At 43.5% G+C, this 22774-nt stretch overlaps 1 protein-coding gene across 1 annotated transcript; it reads right to left on the reverse strand.

Annotated features, from left to right (window-relative positions):
- Positions 1–1548: 1548 nt before the first annotated feature.
- On the reverse strand, positions 1549–22273 carry LOC119283748. Its single transcript, XM_037563164.1, is given in 10 exon segments — positions 1549–1560; positions 1746–1856; positions 1997–2119; positions 2898–2968; positions 3531–3582; positions 6744–6763; positions 19112–19169; positions 21259–21365; positions 21482–21738; positions 22209–22273. Coding segments are annotated over 10 exon segments (876 nt in total).
- Positions 22274–22774: the final 501 nt, after the last annotated feature.

Raw genomic sequence — 22774 nt, forward strand, 5'->3', positions numbered from 1 at the left:
GATTTCCGGCGATGCGCTTTCAGTGGGAGGAGACGTTCCCGTCGACGACGAGGCGCCTACGGTGACTTCGTAAATCTCAAGATGATATGCCGGCTCAGTCTCTCGGAGGTGCTGCCGGCTCAGTCTCTCGGAGGTGCTCATAGGGGTAGGGTGTGCGTGTGTGCGTTCATATGGGTGAGTGTATGCGCGTGTATATGAGCGCTTGTGTCTGTATTGATGCTCAAAAAAAAACATTAATATGGACCGGTGAATCACATGCTAAAATACTAAAATATTTGAACCTATTGCAACACACGGGCAAATTATATTACATAAAAATTACAATTGACCTCCGGCATTGAGCATCGTGCCTGATGACTTTCGGCTCTCAGCCGTGTTAGCTATATTCAGTCCATACTTTGTCAGTGCTTGCTTGCTGCTGTCTTGGCTTCAGTTCAGTCCCGCACAATCACTTGGCTTTGCAAGCTTCAGCTCATCTTCTTCAGTTTGAAGATTTTTCTCCATTGACTAATTCAGGTCGATGTCATACACTACATGCACCCTTCACCGATTTTATACCAAACACATACATGCCTACCAAAACTCTTAAAAATACAGCATTGTCCAACGAACGGGACAAGATTATTCAAGAGTTCACAATTAGAAACTGTACAAGAAAATAATATGTACAGCGCTGCCCATATGGCATCTTTCAATCCTGGGCTGACGTTTCATCAACCTGAGAATGCTGTGCGTAAGGCTGCAAAAAAAAGGGAACATAAGGTCAGCTCGATTTCAACATATGTGTGGGACTAAAACACGACCCTACAAACTTCTCTTCTTGTTTTGCTAGGATAGTAAAAATACCAAAATACTAGACGGCGGCAAAATTAAGACTGCATATACTCGAGTCAGTCCACTTAATCTATGCCACTGACAGAAAAACAAGCATGCGGTGATGCAGCAAGACTGACGATGCATATAAACTGTAGTACCTTGGGAACTGACGATGCATATTAAGTCAAGTTGTTATGTTGCGAAATGCAGATGTACGCAGATTATCAACAGGCGGATATTTAAGTTCCGAGATATCTATGCTATAGCTTCAAAAAAGTGTTCTGTGTAACAATGACATAATATGAGAAGTCACACTATATCAGCTGCCAGATCCAAACCAGAGGGTCCAAAATTGTCTAGTGCATTCTGTAGTATTCCAATTATTAGTTATGCACGGGGTGCAGATATACCACTAACCAATATTTACGGTAACCTTATAACGGTATGCGCAATATCCCATATGTACATATATATTAACAATGGTAGTGCTGTGGAAAAACCTATCAGTAGGCTTAGTACTGTGTGCTCATACGAATCAATGTAGTTAATTGGCTTCTGGAACAAACATTGAAGGTAGCACGTGCAGGTGAACACCACTTGACAACAATGGCAAGATTCTGTGGTGTGTAGAATCCTACGGGAAAAGGGGTGTAGGAATACAATTCACAGAAAGTATGATGGTCTCATTACTTTGATCAAGGGTATCCATGAACAATCCAACGGAATAAAACCCTATGGATTCAACTGCGTAACAATAATATTCCAAAACAGGCGAAAGGTGCAAATTACTTGTCATTTTAGCCAAAGAGAACAGAACACGGAAGGATCATCTTTTTCTTATTTGTATTCAGGTCCAAACTACTTGACATTTTGAAAAAGCAATGTTGTTGGTCTACATTACCACTTATTTCAACAGTAAAGAAGCGTACCATGCTATCCTGGGTTGGAGTTATAGCATGCATGTTATAATTCCCAATCAAGGTATAGTAGTAGTCATTCTGGATTGATATTTGATCAGCATGAGAATACTGTCCATCAAACTGCAAGCAAAAGGAAATATAAGATCAGTTTACTTGCAATATATGTGGCAACTAAAACATCGAAATCCTAGATCAATTGAAAAATAAAATAAAATGTGGTGACGCAACAAGACCGAGGATGAATATTAATTGTATAGTACCTCTAGCGTTGAGTTGCTTTCTGAAAACAGGTGGCGAGAAATAGCATCCAGAGATGCATCATGAGGTGGCGGAGCATCCCCGGAGGAATAAATCGATTGCTGGCCATAAATAGTGTGTTCAAACTCATATTGTTATGTTCCGAAATGCAGCTGTAAGCCAATTATCAACAGACAAAAACTGAAGTTCCAGATAATGTACGCTAAATTCGCTCCAAACAAGTGTTCTATATAACAAAAACAACATGGGAGAAGTCAGACTATATCGGCCGCCAGATCCAAATTCGAGGGTCCAGAATTGTCTAGTAGATTCTGTAGTATTGCAATTAATTATGCATGGTGCTGAGATATACTTAGTATAAAGTTGAGTCACTTATTTTGGGACGGAGGGAGTACCACTTATCAATATTTATAGGTATCATACAATATGTAAAATATCTCATATACACATTTACATATGAAAAATGGCTGTGCTGTGCATAAAACCTATCTGTAGGCTAATCCTGAGTTCTAATAGCCTAATTCTCCCATCTCATCTGAAGTGCATGTTGTTTACCTCAGTACACCCAGAATAGTGAAGGACTCGATGACTTAGTTTTCAAAATGATTTCCCAATTAAGTATACCATTCTAACTCCAATACCAGTAAGCAAATGACAAGTACTCTCCCTCCGTCCCACAATGAAAGATGTTTTTACAAGCTAACATAGCTTGCAGAAACGCCTTACATTGTGGGACGGAGGGAGTACGTAAGAACAAAAATTGACTTAATAAAACATCTTCTATGTCTTCTTACTAGAGATAATAGAACTTGAGTTGTCACATTTAGGCAAGCATAGGGGTTGTACAAGAAATCTAAATTTGGGAGTAACTTGTTCCACTTTGTGCATGGAAAGCTTAATTACCTCACTGCTATAAAACGGAATAGTGGTGTAATCAGCACGTGAACCACTCACGGATCCAGAAACATCGGGATCTGCAAGCAAGGTAGCATGTAAAACTTTTGCCAGTGTAAGACCAATGCGATTTAATATGCCACAGCGCAGAGAATTGGAGCTATTACATATAGCCCATAGGAGGACAGAGAAAAACAATATGTCTATCTTATGACTGATAAACGCTTAGTTCAAATATCATTCTGCAGTGATTGATCTATGTTCAATCATGTGTTCTGACAGTAGATGTCCCTGGTATATATCTAGAGTTCTGGACTTACGAGTTCTTACCTTATGAGATCTTACCTTATTAATTCATCAAATAGTGTATAAATTGAGGATAATATCAGCTGTGGGGTTTTAAATTTATCTGCAGAAATAAGATGTACAAGTACAGAAATACTAAGTAATAGAACAAAATAACAGATCAATCTACCACTTTTTTTCATATGGCATGACTAATGTACGGACGTAGATATATGAAATCAGGGTTTTTTCTATGTACCCAGATCAAAGATCGTTATGTTTTGATAAAAGTACAGATGGTGCCTGTTTTAGTTAAACTGTCGAAGGCATTGGGCATCAATCATGATTTATGAATACCTTGATATTGCTCCGCGCCCAGGTTTGCTTGAGTTCCTCCCGGGAACCATCCCTGAAAGAAGAGAGCAACCTCATAGTGATGTTGTTGGGCTCATTCGTTTCTAGCAAAACATAGTGGAATCAGTTTTGTTTTGTTTTGTTTTTCAGCAACTGCATGAATCTACTCCCTCCGTTCCTAAATACAAATCTTTTTAGAGATTTCAATAAGAAACTACATACGGAGCAAAATGAGTGAATCCACACTCTAAAATATGTCTATATACATCCGTATGTAGTTTGTACTGAAATGTCTAAAAAGACTTATATTTAGAAATGGGGGAGTAGCTAATTAGCTTGTAGAGCGAACATTGAAAGTAGCTCCCACAGGTGAAGACCAAAATTGGAAATAGAAAGTATTTACATCGCGGATGTACACCCTCAAATCCAGTGGCGGAGGTAGAGGGTGGACAGGGTGGGCCGTGGCCCACCCTGGCATTTTTGGAATAGCTTTATAGCATAGGAAAAAGGGTAAAAAATATTAAGAAAAAATATTTTTTATGAACACTTCTATTGTTGGCCCACCCTGGCCCATTGGGCTAGATCCGCTACTGCTCAAATCCCAAATGCTATACAGACTAGTTAAATGCCCGTGCGTTGCTACGGGCAAATGATTGTAAATAAATTAAAGGGCACCTAACGTTAGGTGCCTGAAAAATTCTTCGCGTCAATCACTATTTTTTGCCATCAAATATCCCATGGTTAGGAGCACGCCCCCACATGTTCATCTTCTTACTCCTCACCCACGACGATTTCTCCTCCGCTGTGGCCTACCCAGGCCTAACCGCCTGCATCCAACCACTCCCGCCAGCTATCACCGGCTCGCCCTCGCCGTGGTCGGCGCTTCTCATGTCGTCCACATCTTCGGCCTCGTGCAAAGCATAAAGTTGCTCACGCACAAAATAATTCATGCCCATGAGATTTAGCAAAACCGATAAATCAAAGATTAAGCGGATGATACTTGATTCAGACACACGCTTCATCGCACATTTACCATACATCAATCATAGAATAGTCCCTTGTCATTTTCTTTACCAAATCAATTACATCCAATGTTCCTAGAAAAAACGAAAGTGATTGTACAGATCCAGTTACCCCTTCTAGTTCACTCTGTCTAATGCGTGTGCACGACGTATTGTTCCTTCATTCAACGTAAGTAGTGAATTTGATCTTGGTCTATCTTATTTCTTCGTTTGACTTGATGGGACGAAAAAATGGAAGTGATTGTACAAATCTAGTATACCTATGAGACTCATCCCCACTATCTATTTATCTTAACATGCACCCTGTCCACCTCAGCGTAGTTGCCACATCACCAGTCCCGTTTGCAATGGATCATTTCCTTTCCAACTCTAAAAAACATAACGACCAATCTTTCTCCCGTGGGAAAATCTACCTCGCGAGGCGCAACCATTTCACCGCGATTCGCTTCCTTCCCCACTTCATTTTCTCCAGCAGATTCGCTCCTAATCATGGATGATCATTCACTTCATTCCTTACAAGGATGAGCGCTAAAAAATATCATGGCTTATAGTACCAATTCAACAACTCCGAATGTTTTTTTATCATTCTTTTCTTAATTAAGTTTTGGCTTATTCATTTCTGCTTTTGATTTTTAAGAAATTACTTTTAGTTCAGTCCTCTCATGTTATATTATGCTTATCCTGCACCTATTATCTTTATTATGTACTTACTTGTTAAGCTCATTGTCATGCCCACTAAGAAAGCAAAATTTATCAGCATTAACCTATGTTTATTTCTCCATTTTCTGATTGTAGGAATATTGCTATCAGTGTCATACAAAGAAATAAGATAGACCAAGATATCTCTCCAAATGTACTGACCCATTTCTATTTCTCAATTTTCTAATTTTTGGATGTACAACAAGTCAAGTGGTATTATAGCAATGCAGTTTACTGTATTTGTTGGCTCATAATTCGATTGTTTCCTCTACCCTTTCTCTACCTGACCTATTTCGTGCAGGTATGTGATATTCGGAGACAAGGTGTCTTTTTTTGCTCATGAGATATAAATCTCCTTTTCATGTGCATTTATCTCTCGAAGTGGTGTGTTACACATTCAGATTCTACTATTTTACTATGGCCTTTATCATGAGACTTATAATTTTTATATGCCTTGATTTTCTGAAAACTGGCATTTATTTTGTTTTGCATGATTTAGACTACTCTTTTTGTATGAATTGATCGGGGAAATTACCAGGTAACTTCCTTTCATTATCCTCGGTTAATTATTGTGTTGTTCTATTCTAAGTCGCACTGTAGCCTACTTGGAAACAACTGCCCTCCTCAGTGGAAGTCTCAATGTAATTCTCAAATCCCCTAAATGAGATATAAATGTACGATGCAGTTTCACTTTCATGAGACTGAATTGAGAAGATGCCACAATTTGACTCTTGTGCTTTGAAATGTGTCACTCGGAGCAACTATCAGACAATACAATTTCCCAAAAGAATCATATCTTTCCAAGTCATTGTTAAATTTCCCGCTGCAATGCGCGGGGAATCCTTTAGTTTACCAGTTATTTCATGTCTCATGTCTTGTCCTCCACGTCGTGAGACTACTCCACCAAACAGTCAGCTTCGCAATAACCCCAATGATCATCCTCAATGAGTTTACTATCTTCCTCGACAACACTTGGCACAGGCATTAGACACACCAATTTCTATCTAAGTAGTACTTTTCTTTCATCATGTACATCTCAAAGAAGACTTAGAATTAGACATACATCGATTAAAAAATCAAGTCTTTACCGAAGAAGCCTGTGCTCGAAATAATCGAGCACGGGCTTTTCTGGTCAAAACGTATCTTGTCTTTATCATGACTTATTTTCCTTGGTTAACAATACTTGTTGTTTTGCCGATATGTCAGGTTCATTAATTTTTTTTACCTAGATCTTCAATGGCAAGAATAACAATAAGTAGTCGCCTCATAGTATTTAAGTAAAAATGGACAAAAGGGCACAAGATAGCTGACTCGTATATATTCTTGAAACTGTCATGTTCTTGAGATATAAATAAAATACACTCAAGGGCTTGCCGTAGAGGCAGACATGGAAAAATCCATTGGCTCACACTGTTCTCCTAATCCACGTACACCTACAGTACACACAATTGTGAAACATCCATAGCCGCAATTGCCACTGGTAACCTACTGTAACTCGAAAGATGTATAATGCTGCTACTCCTATTACGTAATTGTACAAGCACCAATCATACCAGGTCCATTATTCACATCCAATGAACCCAAAGATTAGCATACCCAATAGTTAAATAATATACAAAATGGCATTTTATTGATTACAGTTTAATGAAAAAATTCACCATTGCTTTTATTTCAGAATTAGCCCGCGGTTGTGATAAAATGATAATTCAGTTGCTTTAGTACTACACTAAATTTCTACAAGAAACATTTGAAATCATCACGATAGAATTGCTTCTATTTTGGAACTAATCAAACAGATAGGAAGAACACAATATTCTTGCTATGATTTGCATCAAGAAACTTATAAAAATGGCAATACATGAGATCGGTTCTTACCACAAGAAGTGGATGCCTTCAGTTTTGACTCGTTGAGGTAAGGAAGCAACATCACCTGCCAACAGGGATTCGAGGACGGGCGAGATCGGAGGAAGCTGCTGAAAGGACATGTGGTGCCCCCATGTGTGATTTTGGTAATTGATGACAATCTTTATGGACTAACGGTTGCCTTGAATTACATTTGAAGCATTTGTCCATAGGATTGTCCTGAAGTCCATGTGTTGGTTTCAAGGAGTTTATGAGATGGACAAAGTGTTTTTCAAGGAATTATCCAAAGATTGGTCATGTGTGAGTTGAGCTTATTGCAAGCATGTCTTAAAGAAGAAGATTGTGTGATGATTCATGTTTACCTTCAAGACATCATCCAAATGAAGAGAGTTGGAAAGATTCAATGTTGATCAAGACTAAGTCAAGAGTGAATCAAGTTGATCAACTCACAAAGCGTAGAAGAAGTACCGAGAGGGATCAAGTGATCCCATGGTATGGTAAGCATTGTCCATTACGCTTTGTGTACTAACCCATGGTCTACGTGAGAGTTCTTTGTGGGGTTAGGTATGTTTCCATGGTCTTGCGTCAAGAGGAAGATCTCATACAACCCATGGAGGATGACATCAAGTGGTGATCGTTATCAAGTTTGCAGTGTGCAAGTTGAAGTGGAGCAACTCGAAGAGTGACTCACCCATAATGGATTATGGGGGAGCAATCAAGCTTGAAGCTTGCCGTCCATTGTGGTGTCAATGGAATTGTGAAGATGTGCCAAAGAGTGGCTCACCCATAGTGGAGTATGGGGGAGCAATCAACTAGTCTTCATCGAGCCAACACAATCAAGAAAGGTGGTCCAACTTGAGGAAGTCAAGATCGTCATCATCTAGCTCAAGTGGACTATGTGCAAGGCAAAGGTTTGCCCTTGATAGGTTTTCTATTTTACCGGTCTCATAGTGGTAGCTGGAAGACCGGGTTGTAGGATCGATTGCCGTACTATCAAGGGGGGCTCTCTAGGGAGTAGCTTGATCGTATCATTCGTCGAGAGCTCAAACCATTGCATCCTTGCATCATATTTCTTGGTTCTTGTTTTGTTTCATTTGTGAGTCTTAGAGCTTATGGTCATCTTGATGACAAGCTTGAGTTCATCGAAAACGGAGTTCGCATGCATCTTATATGATGTTTTCGGTGTTGGAGGTTTTACCAGTCTTATCCGAGGAAGGGTTCTCACCATTTTATTATGGTCCTTTTCTCATTTCCTTCTTATTGATATTTCTCTCAAGATTGTGTTAGCCCTTGTCATTAGCTTTCCATCAAACTTGGTTTCGTTGAATTCGGAGCTCGTATGCGAAAGTTGTGGCTGTTTTGATATTGCATGTTTTACACAGAGAGGTTGTACCGCCCCATGGAGAGGTTGTACCGCTTGACCGGTACAACCGGTGTTTGGAGCGGTTGTACCACTCCAGAATTGGTCCGGAGGTTGTACCGGTCATGTACCGCTCTACCACCGGACTGGTCTCTGTTGTGGTGCGGTTGTTCGGCGGTTGTGGGCCGGTTGTACCGCTTATTGCCTGTTGCTGGTTGTACCGGTGCTCATAGAGGTTGTACTGCTCCTATGTTATTCTGTACATAACGGGCAGATTCGTGGGGACCTATTTAAGGGGGTCTTCTTCCCCAATGGTTCCCCATCGCTTGAGCTCGTTTTTGCCCCCATTGTTGACCTTCTTTGAGCTTGCTAACTCTCAATCCCTCCATGGATTCTTGCTAGTTTTTGAGGGAAAAGAGAGAGGAGATCTAGATCCACATTTCCACCAATCACTTTCTCCTCTATGTGAGGGGAACCCCTTGGATCTAGATCTTGGAGTTCTTGGTGTTCTCCTTCTTGTTCTTCCTCTCATTTTCCTCCCTAGCATTAGTTGCTCCGGTGGGATTTGAGAGAGAAGGACTTGGGCACTCCGTGTGCCCTTGCCATTGCATTTGGTGCATCGGTTTGAGTTCTCCACGGTGATACGTGGAAGTGAAGTTTGAGAAGCTTATTACTCTTGGGTGTTTGGGCACCCTAGAGCTTGTTCCTCTTGGGTGCCTTGGCGCCCTAGACGGTTGGTGTTGTTCGGAGCTCAATCATTGTGGTGTAAAGCTCCGGGCAAGCGTCGGGGTCTCCAATTAGGTTGTGGAGATCGCCCCGAGCAATTTGACGGGTACCGGTGACCGCCCCAAGGGTTGCCAAAGTGTACGGGTTCGGTGACCGCCCCCAAGGGTTGCCATTTGTATGGGTTCGGTGACCGCCCTCAAGGGTCCCTTAGTGGAATCACGGCATCTTGCATTGTGCGAGGGCGTGAGGAGATTACGGTGGCCCTAGTGGCTTCTTGGGGAGCATTGTGCCTCCACACCGCTCCAAACAGAGATTAGCATCCGCAAGGGTGTGAACTTCGGGATACATCGTCGTCTCCTCGTGCCTCGGTTATCTCTTACCCGAGCCCTTTACTTATGCACTTTACTTTGTGATAGCCATATTGTTTCTTGTCATATATCTTGCTATCACATGGTTGCTTATCTTTCTTAGCATAAGTTGTTGGTGCACATAGGTGAGCCTAGTTGTTTTAGGTTTTGTGCTTGGCAAATTAACCGCTAGGTTTATTCCGCATTTGTTCAAGCCTAAACCGTAATTATTTTAAAATGCCTATTCACCCCCTCTCTAGGCGACATCCACGATCTTTCAATTGGTATCAGAGCCTCGTCTCTCTTTATAGGGCTTAACCGCCTAGAGAGTAAGGATGTCGACTAGGGGATTAGGATTCTCTGACACTCTTAGTTTCGATGGCACAAATTTTGATGTTTGGGTAATTCGCATGCTTAATCTCTTTAGGGTCATGGACCCAAATTTAGAGCGAATTGTAGATATGGGTTTTTCTCCTCCAAAGGATCCCCAAAGATTATCTTTAGAGGATGAGAAAAACTCTTATCTCAATGCTCAAGCTTCTAATGTGCTTTTCGATGCTTTGAGCAATGTAGCTATATTTCAACTCATGCCACCGGGATGCTCATGAGTTGTGGACAAAGCTTCAAGATAAATATGGCGTGTCCAAGTTTTGTGGGGATGATTGTTCCCCCTCCACATCCGGCCGTATAGTCTTCTCAACTTCTTCTACTTCACCTACATGTGGATTGCCACAAGGTAATGTTATGGTGAGTAGTGTTGGTCATTGCAATGATGATAGCGTGCTTATCGTTGATGACTCTTCATCACTATCTTGTTGCAATGCTCCATCTTTGTACTTTAGCACTTCGAGCACTCCAAATGTCTCACATGCTTGTGTTGATAGTTCTTGCATATCATGTAGAAATTGCTTGACTAAATCTCATGATGATATGCTTGCTATGCCTTGTTGCCATGATAAAAATGTATCTATTTCCTCGAGTTGTTGTGATAACAATGTAGAGGAAAACCAACACTCCATGCAACAAGATGTGGTTTTAAATGGTGCTTCAAGGGATCCTACATCATCATCTATTGCTTTTTGCCTTATGGCTAAGTCTTCAAAGGTATCTCCTACTTTGAAACCCAATATGTCTCTTGATGATGATGTTGATGCTAATGATGACGAGGATAATGATGAAGAGAATGATAATGTTGCCTCCTTAAAAATTAAAGGGGAAATGGTTTTTAAAGCTCTTCATAGAAATAAAATTGCTCGTTCCAACTTCATGGAAATTATGTCCATTGCCATTGAGGGCAAGAAATATATTGAGGAGTTGGAATCTCATCTCGAGGAGCATGAGGTCACCATTGAGAAAATGGAAGGTCATGGGCGTGATTACGCTAATGAGATTGCGGACCTCTCTTAAGCTCTTGAACTTGAACAAACCACCAAGGAATCTCTTGAGGAGACTTTTGCTCTAGAATTATCTAGAGTGAGGGAATCTTGTGATAGAGCTCTTGAGGTGGCCAATGATTTTGAAACTAAAATGAGGAGCTTGAAGTTGTGCATGCTAAACTCCTTGAGGACTTTGAGCACCTCGAAAATGGCTCAAGGGTCATTAAGAGTGAGCTCATCAAACTCACCGAGTCTCATGCTCAACTTAAAGCTTCATATTCAAAAGAGCTTGCCAAGTTGTCTTCTCCTCTTGTTGCTAATGATGATGCTTGTGCTACTAACTCTATCTCTTGTGAAGCATCCATATTAAAGGAGAATGTTGAGCTAAAGGCTCAACTTGAGTTGCTATCTAGCAACTATGGGATGTTGGAAGAAAGTTATGTAAAGCTTACAAGCTCTCATGATGATCTTCTAGTATCCCATAATGTGCTAAAGATAGCTCATGAGGCCATGCTTGCTAAGGTAACATCTAGTGAGCCTCATGTGGATACTAGCACTACTTTCGGTCAAAATGCTATATTGCCTTGTGCTAGTCCTCACAATTCATCCATGCATAACATTGGTACATCTTGTGATGAATTGCTTTCCTTGCCTTGTTGCTCTAATGATGAAGCTTATACTTCCTCTAGTACTTGTGTTGAGACTAACCATGTAGAGGAAATCAAAGAGCTCAAGGACCAAGTCACTTCTTTGAAGAAAGACTTGGAAAAGAGTCATGAAGGGAAATTTACTCTCAACAACATCTTGAGCGTGCAAAAATCCCCCAATGACAAAGGTGGACTTGGATTCAACTCCAACAAGAAGAAGAAGTCCAAGGTGAACAAAAGGAAGGGCCAAGAACAAGTCAAGAATTCGGCCAAGATTGTTTGCTTCAAGTGCAAAGTAGAAGGGCATCATGTTAGATCTTGCCCATTGAAGAAGAAGCCCATTAGTGACAAGCAACAAGGGAAGCGGCCACAAGTACACTCTCATTCTCAACCTCAAGTTGAAGGAAAGCCTCTTCCCAAGAAGACTCAAGCTTATGCTTCTCAAGTTGAGAAATCAAGTGAGAAGAAAGTGAAGAGTAGACGTTGCTACCTATGTCACGAGAAATGTCACCTCGCCTCTTCATGCACTAGTGGTAACTTATCCAACCCAATTATTATTGATGATGTTTATTCTCTTGGGAAGGATAAGGTTGGCAATGTGGTTGCAAAGTTTGTTGGTACTCAAAGTGGTTTGAAGCAAAGAACCATTTGGGTAGCCAAGCCTATTGTGACTAACCTCTTAGGACCCAACTTGGTTGGGGACCAACAAGCTCAAACTTGATCAATAGGTGATGTTGGAGGTCATTGGAGACTTGGCTACATTATGAAGAATTAAGGGTACTTCATCATTCTTATTGTCTCAAGCCAAGTCAATTGAATCATCAAGATTATATCTTATATCCAATGTGCCTCCTTGCGGTAACTTGTACCTCAATTGCTTACATTGAAAGTTACTTGCCCCCTTGCATGTTTTGGTTTTGTTCCTTGCATGTGTTTGTATATGTTGTGCTTCCAACTTGATTATCTTGAGCAATCAAGTATGTGTGTGTTGGTTTGCACATCATGTACGTGTGTGTCATGCGTTGAGCCTTTTGCATCTTGTTTATTTCTTACTTGGCTCTTGTGAGAGATTAATGGAATATCCCATTATGGGGGAGTGATGTGCTTTGGGCACCTCACAATCCTATAAATGTGCGTACATGAGTAATACCATCTAGTATTGATATTTTAAGATTATCTAGTCGCTATGTGGTATGTCTTCTCATGAGAAATTCAAATTCTAAATAGTCCATTAATTATCTCTTGTTGGATCCTTTTATTTGCCTCTTGTTTATCCTTATTGGTATCACATTATGGGGGAGTAATATGCTATGTGTATATTACTAGCCTAGAAAATGTGTACATTTGAGATATTGTCACCTAGAGTTGATATTGTAAATTATCTTGTTCCTAGGTGGCATGTTAGCTCTACAAGTTGCAATTTGATTTTTGTTTGGTGTGAAGATGATGTCGGATATCCTTGTTATCTACCACCGGGAATTATTCCCAAATACTTCTTGTCTTTTGACAATTGGTACTCACTTATGTGTGGTAGAAATTCTTGATCATCTTTACATTGGCCTTTGCTTTATCTCTTGCCTAGGGTTGTTTCAACTCCCATTGTATTCCATACCACTTGTGGATCTTGTTAATTTCTTGACCTTGTCTAGTGTTTTCTAGATATAGTAAAAGGGGTGATCCCACCTTGTGCATTTTGTATTCAAATGCAAATTCTCTATAATGCACTAGTCTTGGGGGAGCTATCCTATTCTCTATTAAACACTCATCTTGTGTTCCTTATCAAGTGTGTGTTTGTGGAAGGCAAGCCATTTCTTTTTGGTGCTTTGTGCCATCATGAAACTTTGTAGAGGGCTTGGTTGTTTGGAACCATTCTCTCTTTTGGGAGTTTGGCATCTTTCTTTTTGTGTATCAATGGATATCTCATTCCTTGATGTATCGTTTAATGATATCCTCCAAGTGATGATTTATTCATTTGGTATCATTTCTTCACTTGGTATTTCTTTTTCTTTTGGTTTCGGTTCTTGAAAGTCTTGAGCATGCATATTAACTTCGTGTAGTATCTTTGGCATGCTTTCTTTCTTTGACCCAATATATAGGGGGAACTCCACCAAGTCTCAAATTGGATGAGATGTGCATGAAATTCATTTTCATATCTATATGCACATATTTATGTGGAGTTTGTCCTATGTGTTGTTGGTTCTCTAACTCTTTGGTCCCAATGAGTTTGGGTACCATTTTGTTTGTGTTGTTGTTCTAGGAACAAGTGGAGATGCATTGGATGCTCGGCTCACTCACAAGGAAGGGGTTGTCACCATGTGCTTATTGGAGTCAAGCTAGGATGATCGATGAACTACTTTGTACCTTCAATTGGTATCTACTACATCCTTCCAATGTTATCTCGGTAACAAGTATCTTCATATACTTCATGCACACATTCCTTGCATCAACCTTGTGTAGGTTGTATCATGGCATGTTATCCATTCTTTCTTGTGATACTTGTTTCCTTTCTCAAAGCATCTCAACAATGATCTCATGTTGCTAGTTGCGATGTCTTTGATGGTTGTGTAGTAGGAATTCATTTATATACAATAAGACCTTATCTAGCTATGTGCTATGCTTTCAAGCAAATATCTTATCGGTATATTTATGATTTCCTTGTGGATATCTTGTTCCTCGTGTTGCAACTATTTCGGGTGTACATCCTTCTTTGTAGATATATATCATCATGATTTTTTCGTCTACTTAGAATCTTATACACTTGAGAAAAGTTGCATATCTAGTTGATATCCTTTCTTTCACGACCACCTTGTCTTTCTTATGTTATTTCTTTGGTGGCTCCGTGAAAGCTTTTGCCTTGAGTGTGTGTCTTCTATCGTTGCATCTTGATGCACTCTTGTGTGGTGAAGATTATTTTCCTCATGCTTATCTTTACGAGGATTTTGCCATCTTAATTGGTATCCCGCGTCTTGATGAGGCTTTCATCTTCTATCTTCACGACGGGTTGTCACAAGCATATGTTCTTTATATGCTTATTAGTAAGCTTGTGAACCCATTTGTAGTTGTGTGTGGGAATGATAGGCCTTGCACCGTGTGCCTTAGTCTTTCAAGACTTTATTGATGCTTAATGCTCATCCATACTTTAGTCTTCTCAAGTGTTTTGCCTTGACTCACACACATCATTTTGGTTGAGCCCTTTCTTAAGTTGCCTCTTTTACTTGTTGCTCAACCATGTGTTTGTTGCAAGTACTAGGTTTAGTTTCCTATATGCTCACTTGCACTTGTTGTAAGTTTCTATTGATTTTGGGGGAGCTGTGATCCTATTTTGTGCACTTTGTATCCAAATACAAAAATTCTTATGTGTGCACAAATCATGGGGAGCTTCTCTAGTTTCTTTAGAACACTCCTTTGCTCATATCATAATATCTTTATTCTTGTGGCACGTAGGATGTTTGGTCTAGTTGGTTCAATTGATATCCGTTGATTACTTGCCTCATTTGGTATCTTCTGATTGCTTGTGTCTCTCTTTGTTATGTCTTTGTGGCATATCTTCCTTTAGCAATCTTGGTGCCTCAATATAGTTGGTATTCCTCCAAGTATTACCTTTGGATTTGTGTATGGCATTCCACTCTCTTGTTGAGAAATACACAACTTATGGAGGAACACAATTTATATTGGCCTTCTAAGCTTTTCGCCCATTTTGGCAATCGATGCCAATGGGGGAGAAGTTTCAGAGAGTTTTGTGGATAAGTTTAGAGAGTTTTTTTCTTCTTGCTTTGGTTTTGTACTTAAGCATTTGCATCTCATACACATGCATTATTGGTTTTTGCATTGCATAAGTTTAGAGAGTTTTTTCTTCTTGCTTTGGTTTTGTACTTAAACATTTGCATCTCATACACATGCATTATTGGTTTTTGCATTGCATGGTGATAAAAAAATTCCTTATATAAACTCTCTTGAAAGTGATTGTCATCAATTACCAAAATAGGGGAGATTGGAAGGACATGCGGTGCCCCCATGTGTGGTTTTGGTAATTGATGACAATCTTTATGGACTAACGGTTGCCTTGAATTACATTTGAAGCATTTGTCCATAGGATTGTCCTGAAGTCCATGTGTTGGTTTCAAGGAGTTTATGAGATGGACAAAGTGTTTTTCAAGGAATTATCCAAAGATTGGTCATGTGTGAGTTGAGCTTATTGCAAGCATGTCTTAAAGAAGAAGATTGTGTGATCATTCATGTTTACCTTCAAGACATCATCCAAATGAAGAGAGTTGGAAAGATTCAATGTTGATCAAGACTAAGTCAAGAGTGAATCAAGTTGATGAACTCACAAAGCGTAGAAGAAGTACCGATAGGGATCAAGTGATCCCATGGTATGGTAAGCATTGTCCATTACGCTTTGTGTACTAACCCATGGTCTACGTGAGAGTTCTTTGTGGGGTTAGGTATGTTTCCATGGTCTTGCGTCAAGAGGAAGATCTCATACAACCCATGGAGGATGACATCAAGTGGTGATCGTTATCAAGTTTGCAGTGTGCAAGTTCAAGTGGAGCAACTCAAAGAGTGACTCACCCATAATGGATTATGGGGGAGCAATCAAGCTTGAAGCTTGCCGTCCATTGTGGTGTCAATGGAATTGTGAAGATGTGCCAAAGAGTGGCTCACCCATAGTGGAGTATGGGGGAGCAATCAACTAGTCTTCATCGAGCCAACACAATCAAGAAAGGTGGTCCAACTTGAGGAAGTCAAGATCGTCATCATCTAGCTCAAGTGGACTATGTGCAAGGCAAATGTTTGCCCTTGATAGGTTTTCTATTTTACCGGTCTCATAGTGGTAGTTGGGAGACCGGGTTGTAGGATCGATTGCCGTACTATCAAGGGGGCTCTCTAGGGAGTAGCTTGATCGTATCATTCGTCGAGAGCTCAAACCATTGCATCCTTGCATCATATTTCTTGGTTCTTGTTTTGTTTCATTTGTGAGTCTTAGAGCTTATGGTCATCTTGATGACAAGCTTGAGTTCATCGAAAACGGAGTTCGCATGCATCTTCTATGATGTTTTAGGTGTTGGAGGTTTTACCGGTCTTATCCGAGGAAGGGTTCTCACCATTTTATTATGGTCCTTTTCTCATTTCTGATATTTCTCTCAAGATTGTGTTAGCCCTTGTCATTAGCTTTCCATCAAACTTGGTTTCGTTGAATTCGGAGCTCGTATGCGAAAGTTGTGGCTGTTTTGATATTGCCTGTTTTACACAGAGAGGTTGTACCGCCCCATGGAGAGGTTGTACCGCTTGACCGGTACAACCGGTGTTTGGAGCGGTTGTACCGCTCCAGAATTGGTCCGGAGGTTGTACCGGTCATGTACCGCTCTACCACCGGACTGGTCTCTGTTGTGGTGCGGTTGTTGGGCGGTTGTTGGGCGGTTGTTGGGCGGTTGTGGGCCGGTTGTACCGCTTATTGCCTGTTACCGGTTGTACCGGTGCTCATAGAGGTTGTACCGCTCCTATGTTATTCTGTACATAACGGGCAGATTCATGGGGACCTATTTAAGGGGGTCTTCTTCCCCAATGGTTCCCCATCTTTTGAGCTCGTTTTTGCCCCCATTGTTGACCTTCTTTGAGCTTGCTAACTCTCAATCCCTCCATGAATTCTTGCTAGTTTTTGAGGGAAAAGAGAGAGGAGATCTAGATCCACATTTCCATCAATCACTTTCTCCTCTATGTGAGGGGAACCCCTTGGATCTAGATCTTGGAGTTCTTGGTGTTCTCCTTCTTGTTCTTCCTCTCATTTTCCTCCCTAGCATTAGTTGCTCCGGTGGGATTTGAGAGAGAAGGATTTAGGCACTCCGTGTGCCCTTGCCATTGCATTTGGTGTATCGGTTTGAGTTCTCCACGGTGATACGTGGAAGTGAAGTTTGAGAAGCTTATTACTCTTGGGTGTTTGTGCATCCTAGAGCTTGTTCCTCTTGGGTGCCTTGGCGCCCTAGACGGTTGGTGTTGTACGGAGCTCAATCATTGTGGTGTAAAGCTCCGGGCAAGCGTCGGGGTCTCCAATTAGGTTGTGGAGATCGCCCCGAGCAATTTGACGGGTACCGGTGACCGCCCCCAAGGGTTGCCAAAATGTACGGGTTCGGTGACCGCCCCCAAGGGTTGCCATTTGTACGGGTTTGGTGACCGCCCTCAAGTGTCCCTTAGTGGAATCACGGCATCTTGCATTGTGCGAGGGCGTGAGGAGATTACGGTGGCCCTAGTGGCTTCTTGGGGAGCATTGTGCCTCCACACCGCTCCAAACGGAGATTAGCATCCGCAAGGGTGTGAACTTCGGGATACATCGCCGTCTCCTCGTGCCTCGGTTATCTCTTACCCGAGCCCTTTACGCACTTTACTTTGTGATAGCCATATTGTTTCTTGTCATATATCTTGCTATCACATGGTTGCTTATCTTTCTTAGCATAAGTTGTTGGTGCACATAGGTGAGCCTAGTTGTTTTAGGTTTTGTGCTTGGCAAATTAACCGCTAGGTTTATTCCGCATTTGTTCAAGCCTAAACCGTAATTATTTTAAAACGCCTATTCACCCCCCCTCTAGGCGACATCCACGATCTTTCAGCTGCGCCATGCGTGGAGGAGGGCTCATGGCATGACCTATCCACCTCGAGAATAACAACAAGCAAGCACGCACAACAGTTACCCCTGCCCTCGACCAAACCTCATTGCCTACTGGAAGGAGCGGCTATGGTGGCTCGATGGCATGGCCGTGCTGCATGTTATCCAGCAGATAGGCGACGGCGCGACGCCAGTTCTCCCCAACCCTCACTTCTCTGCAACTCTTCCACGAATTGTGTTATCTGGGAGCAGCACACAACCTGTTGAAGATACTCGGGGACGGCGGCCAGCTCGCACACAACCTCCAATGGCGCAGGTGCGACACTGGGAGGAGGAGGGCGTTGGATTATGCAAGGACGACATCGGAGAAGGACTGCAAGGTCAGGAGGATCCGCGATCTGAGGCCTAACACGCTCGTTGCCTCTCAATGTCCACCTCTTTAAGGAGAACATGAGCAAGGGAGAAAATCGGCGGCTACATCCCAGGAAAGGAAAGAGAGCGGGAGAGATGAAGGGGATTGACGTCCATGCATATGTTTCCTTTTTCTTTTCTTCCCTTTTTACGTGTGTACCGAAGAATCTCTAATCAATCTTTGAAAAATCAAATCTAAATTAATCAACTATACCATAAGTTCCTCAATCACATTAATTATATTTTGGGCAAGGTATGGAAACGTTAATTAATGTAATTTTTGAGAAGTATGGAAATATTATTTAATGTGATTGAGGAACTTATGGTATAGTTGATTAAATTAGATTTGATTTTTCAGAGATTGATTATAGATTAATCATAATTGATTTTTTCATATAAATACATTACGAATAAATGGAAGGAGTATCAGACGCGATTCGGTTTTAGCATGGGAGGGGTGGTGAGAGGTGAGACGAAAATAAACCAAACAAAAATAAACCGGACGAAAATAAACCGGGACTATTCAACCAACTCGTTCATTAGGAGTAGAGATATTTGGTCGGATGAAGCAGGCAGATAGCAACTTGGGGCTAGAAAAACAAAAACAAACACGAAAGATCAATATATAGTTTTCACTGACTTGCCGAAAAAGAACTGCATCGCCGCCGCCGCGTTCGCTCGAGTTCTTGCGTTCGGGGGTGCGGCGGAGCGCTCTCTGTGTTGGATGACTTGGCGCCGCCACTGGCGGCGACCCTAGGCAAGAAGAGGGGTGTGGACGAGACAAGAGGCGGGACGGAAGGGTTTACAAGCTGGGCTTGGGCTCGTGAGGAAACGAAACGGACCGCTTGGGCTCGTAAGAAACAGGTCGAAGGCGAGGGTTTACTAGCTGGGCTATGACGAGGTTTAAGGGCACCAGAAGGTCAACTTAGGACTAACCTATCCCTAAAAAAACTTAGGACTAACCTTAGAGCAACTCTAGCAGACCCCGCATCCCGTCCTGACCCGTAAAATAACCGCCAAAATGCGGGTCGGGGCGAAAACCCCAGCCCGATCAGACCCCGCATCTCGGCCCGCAAAAAAAATTTAGGGAGCACGGCAAAATCCCGACCCCAATCCGGGAAAACGCGGGTTTCCCCCTTGCGGCTGCGGTGCCCTGCATATAAGCGGAAGCAGTTGGTGGGGGACATTTCATCCCGCGCTTTCCTCCACCAACCACCTCTCCTCTCCATCCTCGCGCCGCCGCCAGCCTCCGCCCAAGATTCCGGCGAAAGCAGCCGGCAGGAGCACGCCGGAAGGACGCCACATGCAGGAGGCCTCCCCTCCCTTCCCCCTTGCGTCAGTGGGCCGCCGGATTTGCAGATCTGCGGCACTTCAATGCGGGCCGCCGGATTTGGCTTTTTCCGGCCGCCGGTTGCTGCCCCAAGCGATGGAGTGGTCGGGGAGCCTCTCCCGCAGCCTAGGCAAGGGCGCATCGCCGCATGCAGGTACGGATTTGCCCGCCCGCCGCCGCCGAAGGTTTGCGGGCATGGATTCGTCCGGCCGTCCACCGGGCTCGGCGCTTGCGCAGCGTCTTTGTGGCTTGCCGATGCCGCTCATAGAGTGCGACGACTACACGCGGAAAGTGATGCGGCTCACTTTGGGCACGCCGAAGCACCCCAGATGGGTGTTATTCAAATGCGAAAACAACGGGGTACGTGCACTTGCGGTAGCTCATTTCATAGCTCATTCTTTAGTTCAATTGCGGTAGCTCACTTCGAGCTTGATCATTCTTTTGTGTAGGGCGATGTATGCCCATTTTGGTTTTGGAAAGGCCAATACATTGATTTGTTGATAAAAAAACTTAATAGATGTTGGTGCACTCCTTAGTAGAATCAAAGGCAATGATGCGGCTGCATGTGCAACTAGAGGGGAAGCAACGTCTACTTCTTTCGAACCAAAGATGAAGAAAAAGAATGCAAAATCAAGAATCCACAGATCAACAACGAATGCATGGAGAAGATATTAGTCCAACTAGTGGGAGCAGTTATGGAAGTTGGAAATCTTCTGAAATGCATACTTGTGGTTCTTGTTTTCTTTGATTTTGCTATTCTAGCAAAGATTTGGTGTTGTCTTTTGTATCTAATGTTGTTGCAAAAGCAAAGAAATACATTATGCTAGATCAATTTAAATTGCAAATATAGATTTTGTGGGTCGGGAGGAGCCGCGCCAGATCAGACGCCGCAAAGCCGACGCCGTCCGCGCCGGCCCGCAAAGGCGTTTCGCGCGAACCGCAAACATGTTTTGCGGGCCGGGAGGATGCGGAGTCTGCTAGAGTTGCTCTTATGGTATGACCCTAAAAAAACTAATCTTATAGAGTATTGTTCTATGGAGGCGCGGTGGATCCTGGCAAGGGCCGGCGGAAGGGCTCCGTTGTTAGTCGTTCTTTCAAGATTTGTTAGGGTTTGTGTGCTACTCAGGAAGACGAGACGGCGGCGGCTCCCTGCAGATGGAATAAAGGTCTCCCCGTCTAGTCCCCGTTCCGGTGGTGCGTCTAGCATTGTTGGTGGGCGTGTGGAGGTGTGTCTCCGGCGGATCTATCCTCGGTGGATTTGCTCGGATCTGGTTGTGGTTCGTCTATGTTCGTGTTTCTTCAGGTTGGATCTTTTCGATCTACGTTATTGATCTGTGGATCCACCGCGCCTTCCTGCTAATGGCGCCGCCCCTCTTTGGGCTGATGAGCGTGAAGAACACCTTGGCTCCCTCCGCCGCGGCGTCTCCGTCCCAATCCTGGGTCAGCAGCCCGCCGGCTGCGTAATATACGCGCGCACACATATTCATGTTGATCACGAGGCCGGCCAGGCGAGAGTTGGTGATAATACATGCATGAGTAGCACTCTACAGATCAACAGTGGAGTTTACTCACATTGCTGCTGCCGAGCCGGGGTTGACTCGTAGATGCGGACCCAGGGGATTCGTTGGTGGCGGAACTTGATGAACAAGTCCCGCACAGCGCCCAAGGTCGCGGCATGGCCGCCGCCGGGAACTGATCCCACGAGATACTCCACCAGCCTGTCTTTTTCACCCAGGGCCGACGCCGCCGAGGGGCTGTGGTGCCCTGCAATCTCCCAGCTGCCTCCGGCCGGCCTTCTCGACCTGCTAGCTAGCTTCCGGCTGCTGCGCCTACGTAGCTAAGCTAAGCGTGTGTCGACTGCGTGGACTGCAGCTCCACCAAGAGCCCGCCAGCTTATATATATACCGAGCGTCGAGGGGCCGATGCCGATGCCGATGTCGATCAAGTCGGGTGGAAACGCCGGCGCGGGATAAGCGAGAGCGTGTCCAGTCAAGAGAGAAAGAGGCAGCTGCATGCATGTGCACTGTGCAATCGAGTGCCTAACTTCAAATCTCAAATATCAACAGGGTGCATACAAGTATCTGTGTTTATAATAAGAAACGAGCCGTCCCGTGTTGCGCCGTAGAGAAGTCAAATTACATAGGCACCCATCCGTGCACATATACATGGCGTCTGCGACTTCCGCCCATTGACCAAATCTCTCCCCCTTGACGCCATTGGCCAGGAAAATCAATTGACTCTATGCTCAAATTGGCGGTCGACCAGGTACACCTATGGCACAAGGTGCGCAGAAAATCACCGCCGGCCCCTTCCCCTTTTGCGGTCGACGGTGCTGCTTTGGCCCTCGGTGTAGGCGTTAGCCATCGGAGGGTCCTCATTGTCCGAGGAGATCTACGCGGATAACCTCCGGAACAAACATTCTTGCTCCTCGGTGTGCGCCTTCTCTACAACTCGATGCCTCGTGCTTCGACAACTCGATGTCGAGCCGGAGCGCTTTGGCATTCTTGCGCCAGAGTCGTCGCGCATCAGTCTCATTTCCAGGGAGCGGCGGAGGACCGACGTGACGAGCGTGTCCTCGAGATCCACCAGCGCGCGCGCTTCCCTGACGCCTCACCCACGCCGCACCCATAGCCGCCCATCCGTCTTCGATATTGTCAGGGAATGACGGAGAACCGACGCGAGGAGCGTGTCCTCGGGATCCACCGGCGCCTCGCCAACGCCTTACCCGCCGCCGAGCATCCACCTCCGTTGTTGTCAGGGAGCGGTGGAGGACCGATGCTAGAAGCGTGTCCTCCGGATCCATCGGGACCTCACCAACGCCTCTCTCGCCGCCGCCCTCTCCCTCACTCGTTGCTGCTCGCACCT

Source organism: Triticum dicoccoides, chromosome 4A (genome assembly GCF_002162155.2).
Source record: "Triticum dicoccoides isolate Atlit2015 ecotype Zavitan chromosome 4A, WEW_v2.0, whole genome shotgun sequence".
In the NCBI taxonomy this organism is placed as follows: Eukaryota; Viridiplantae; Streptophyta; class Magnoliopsida; order Poales; family Poaceae; genus Triticum; species Triticum dicoccoides.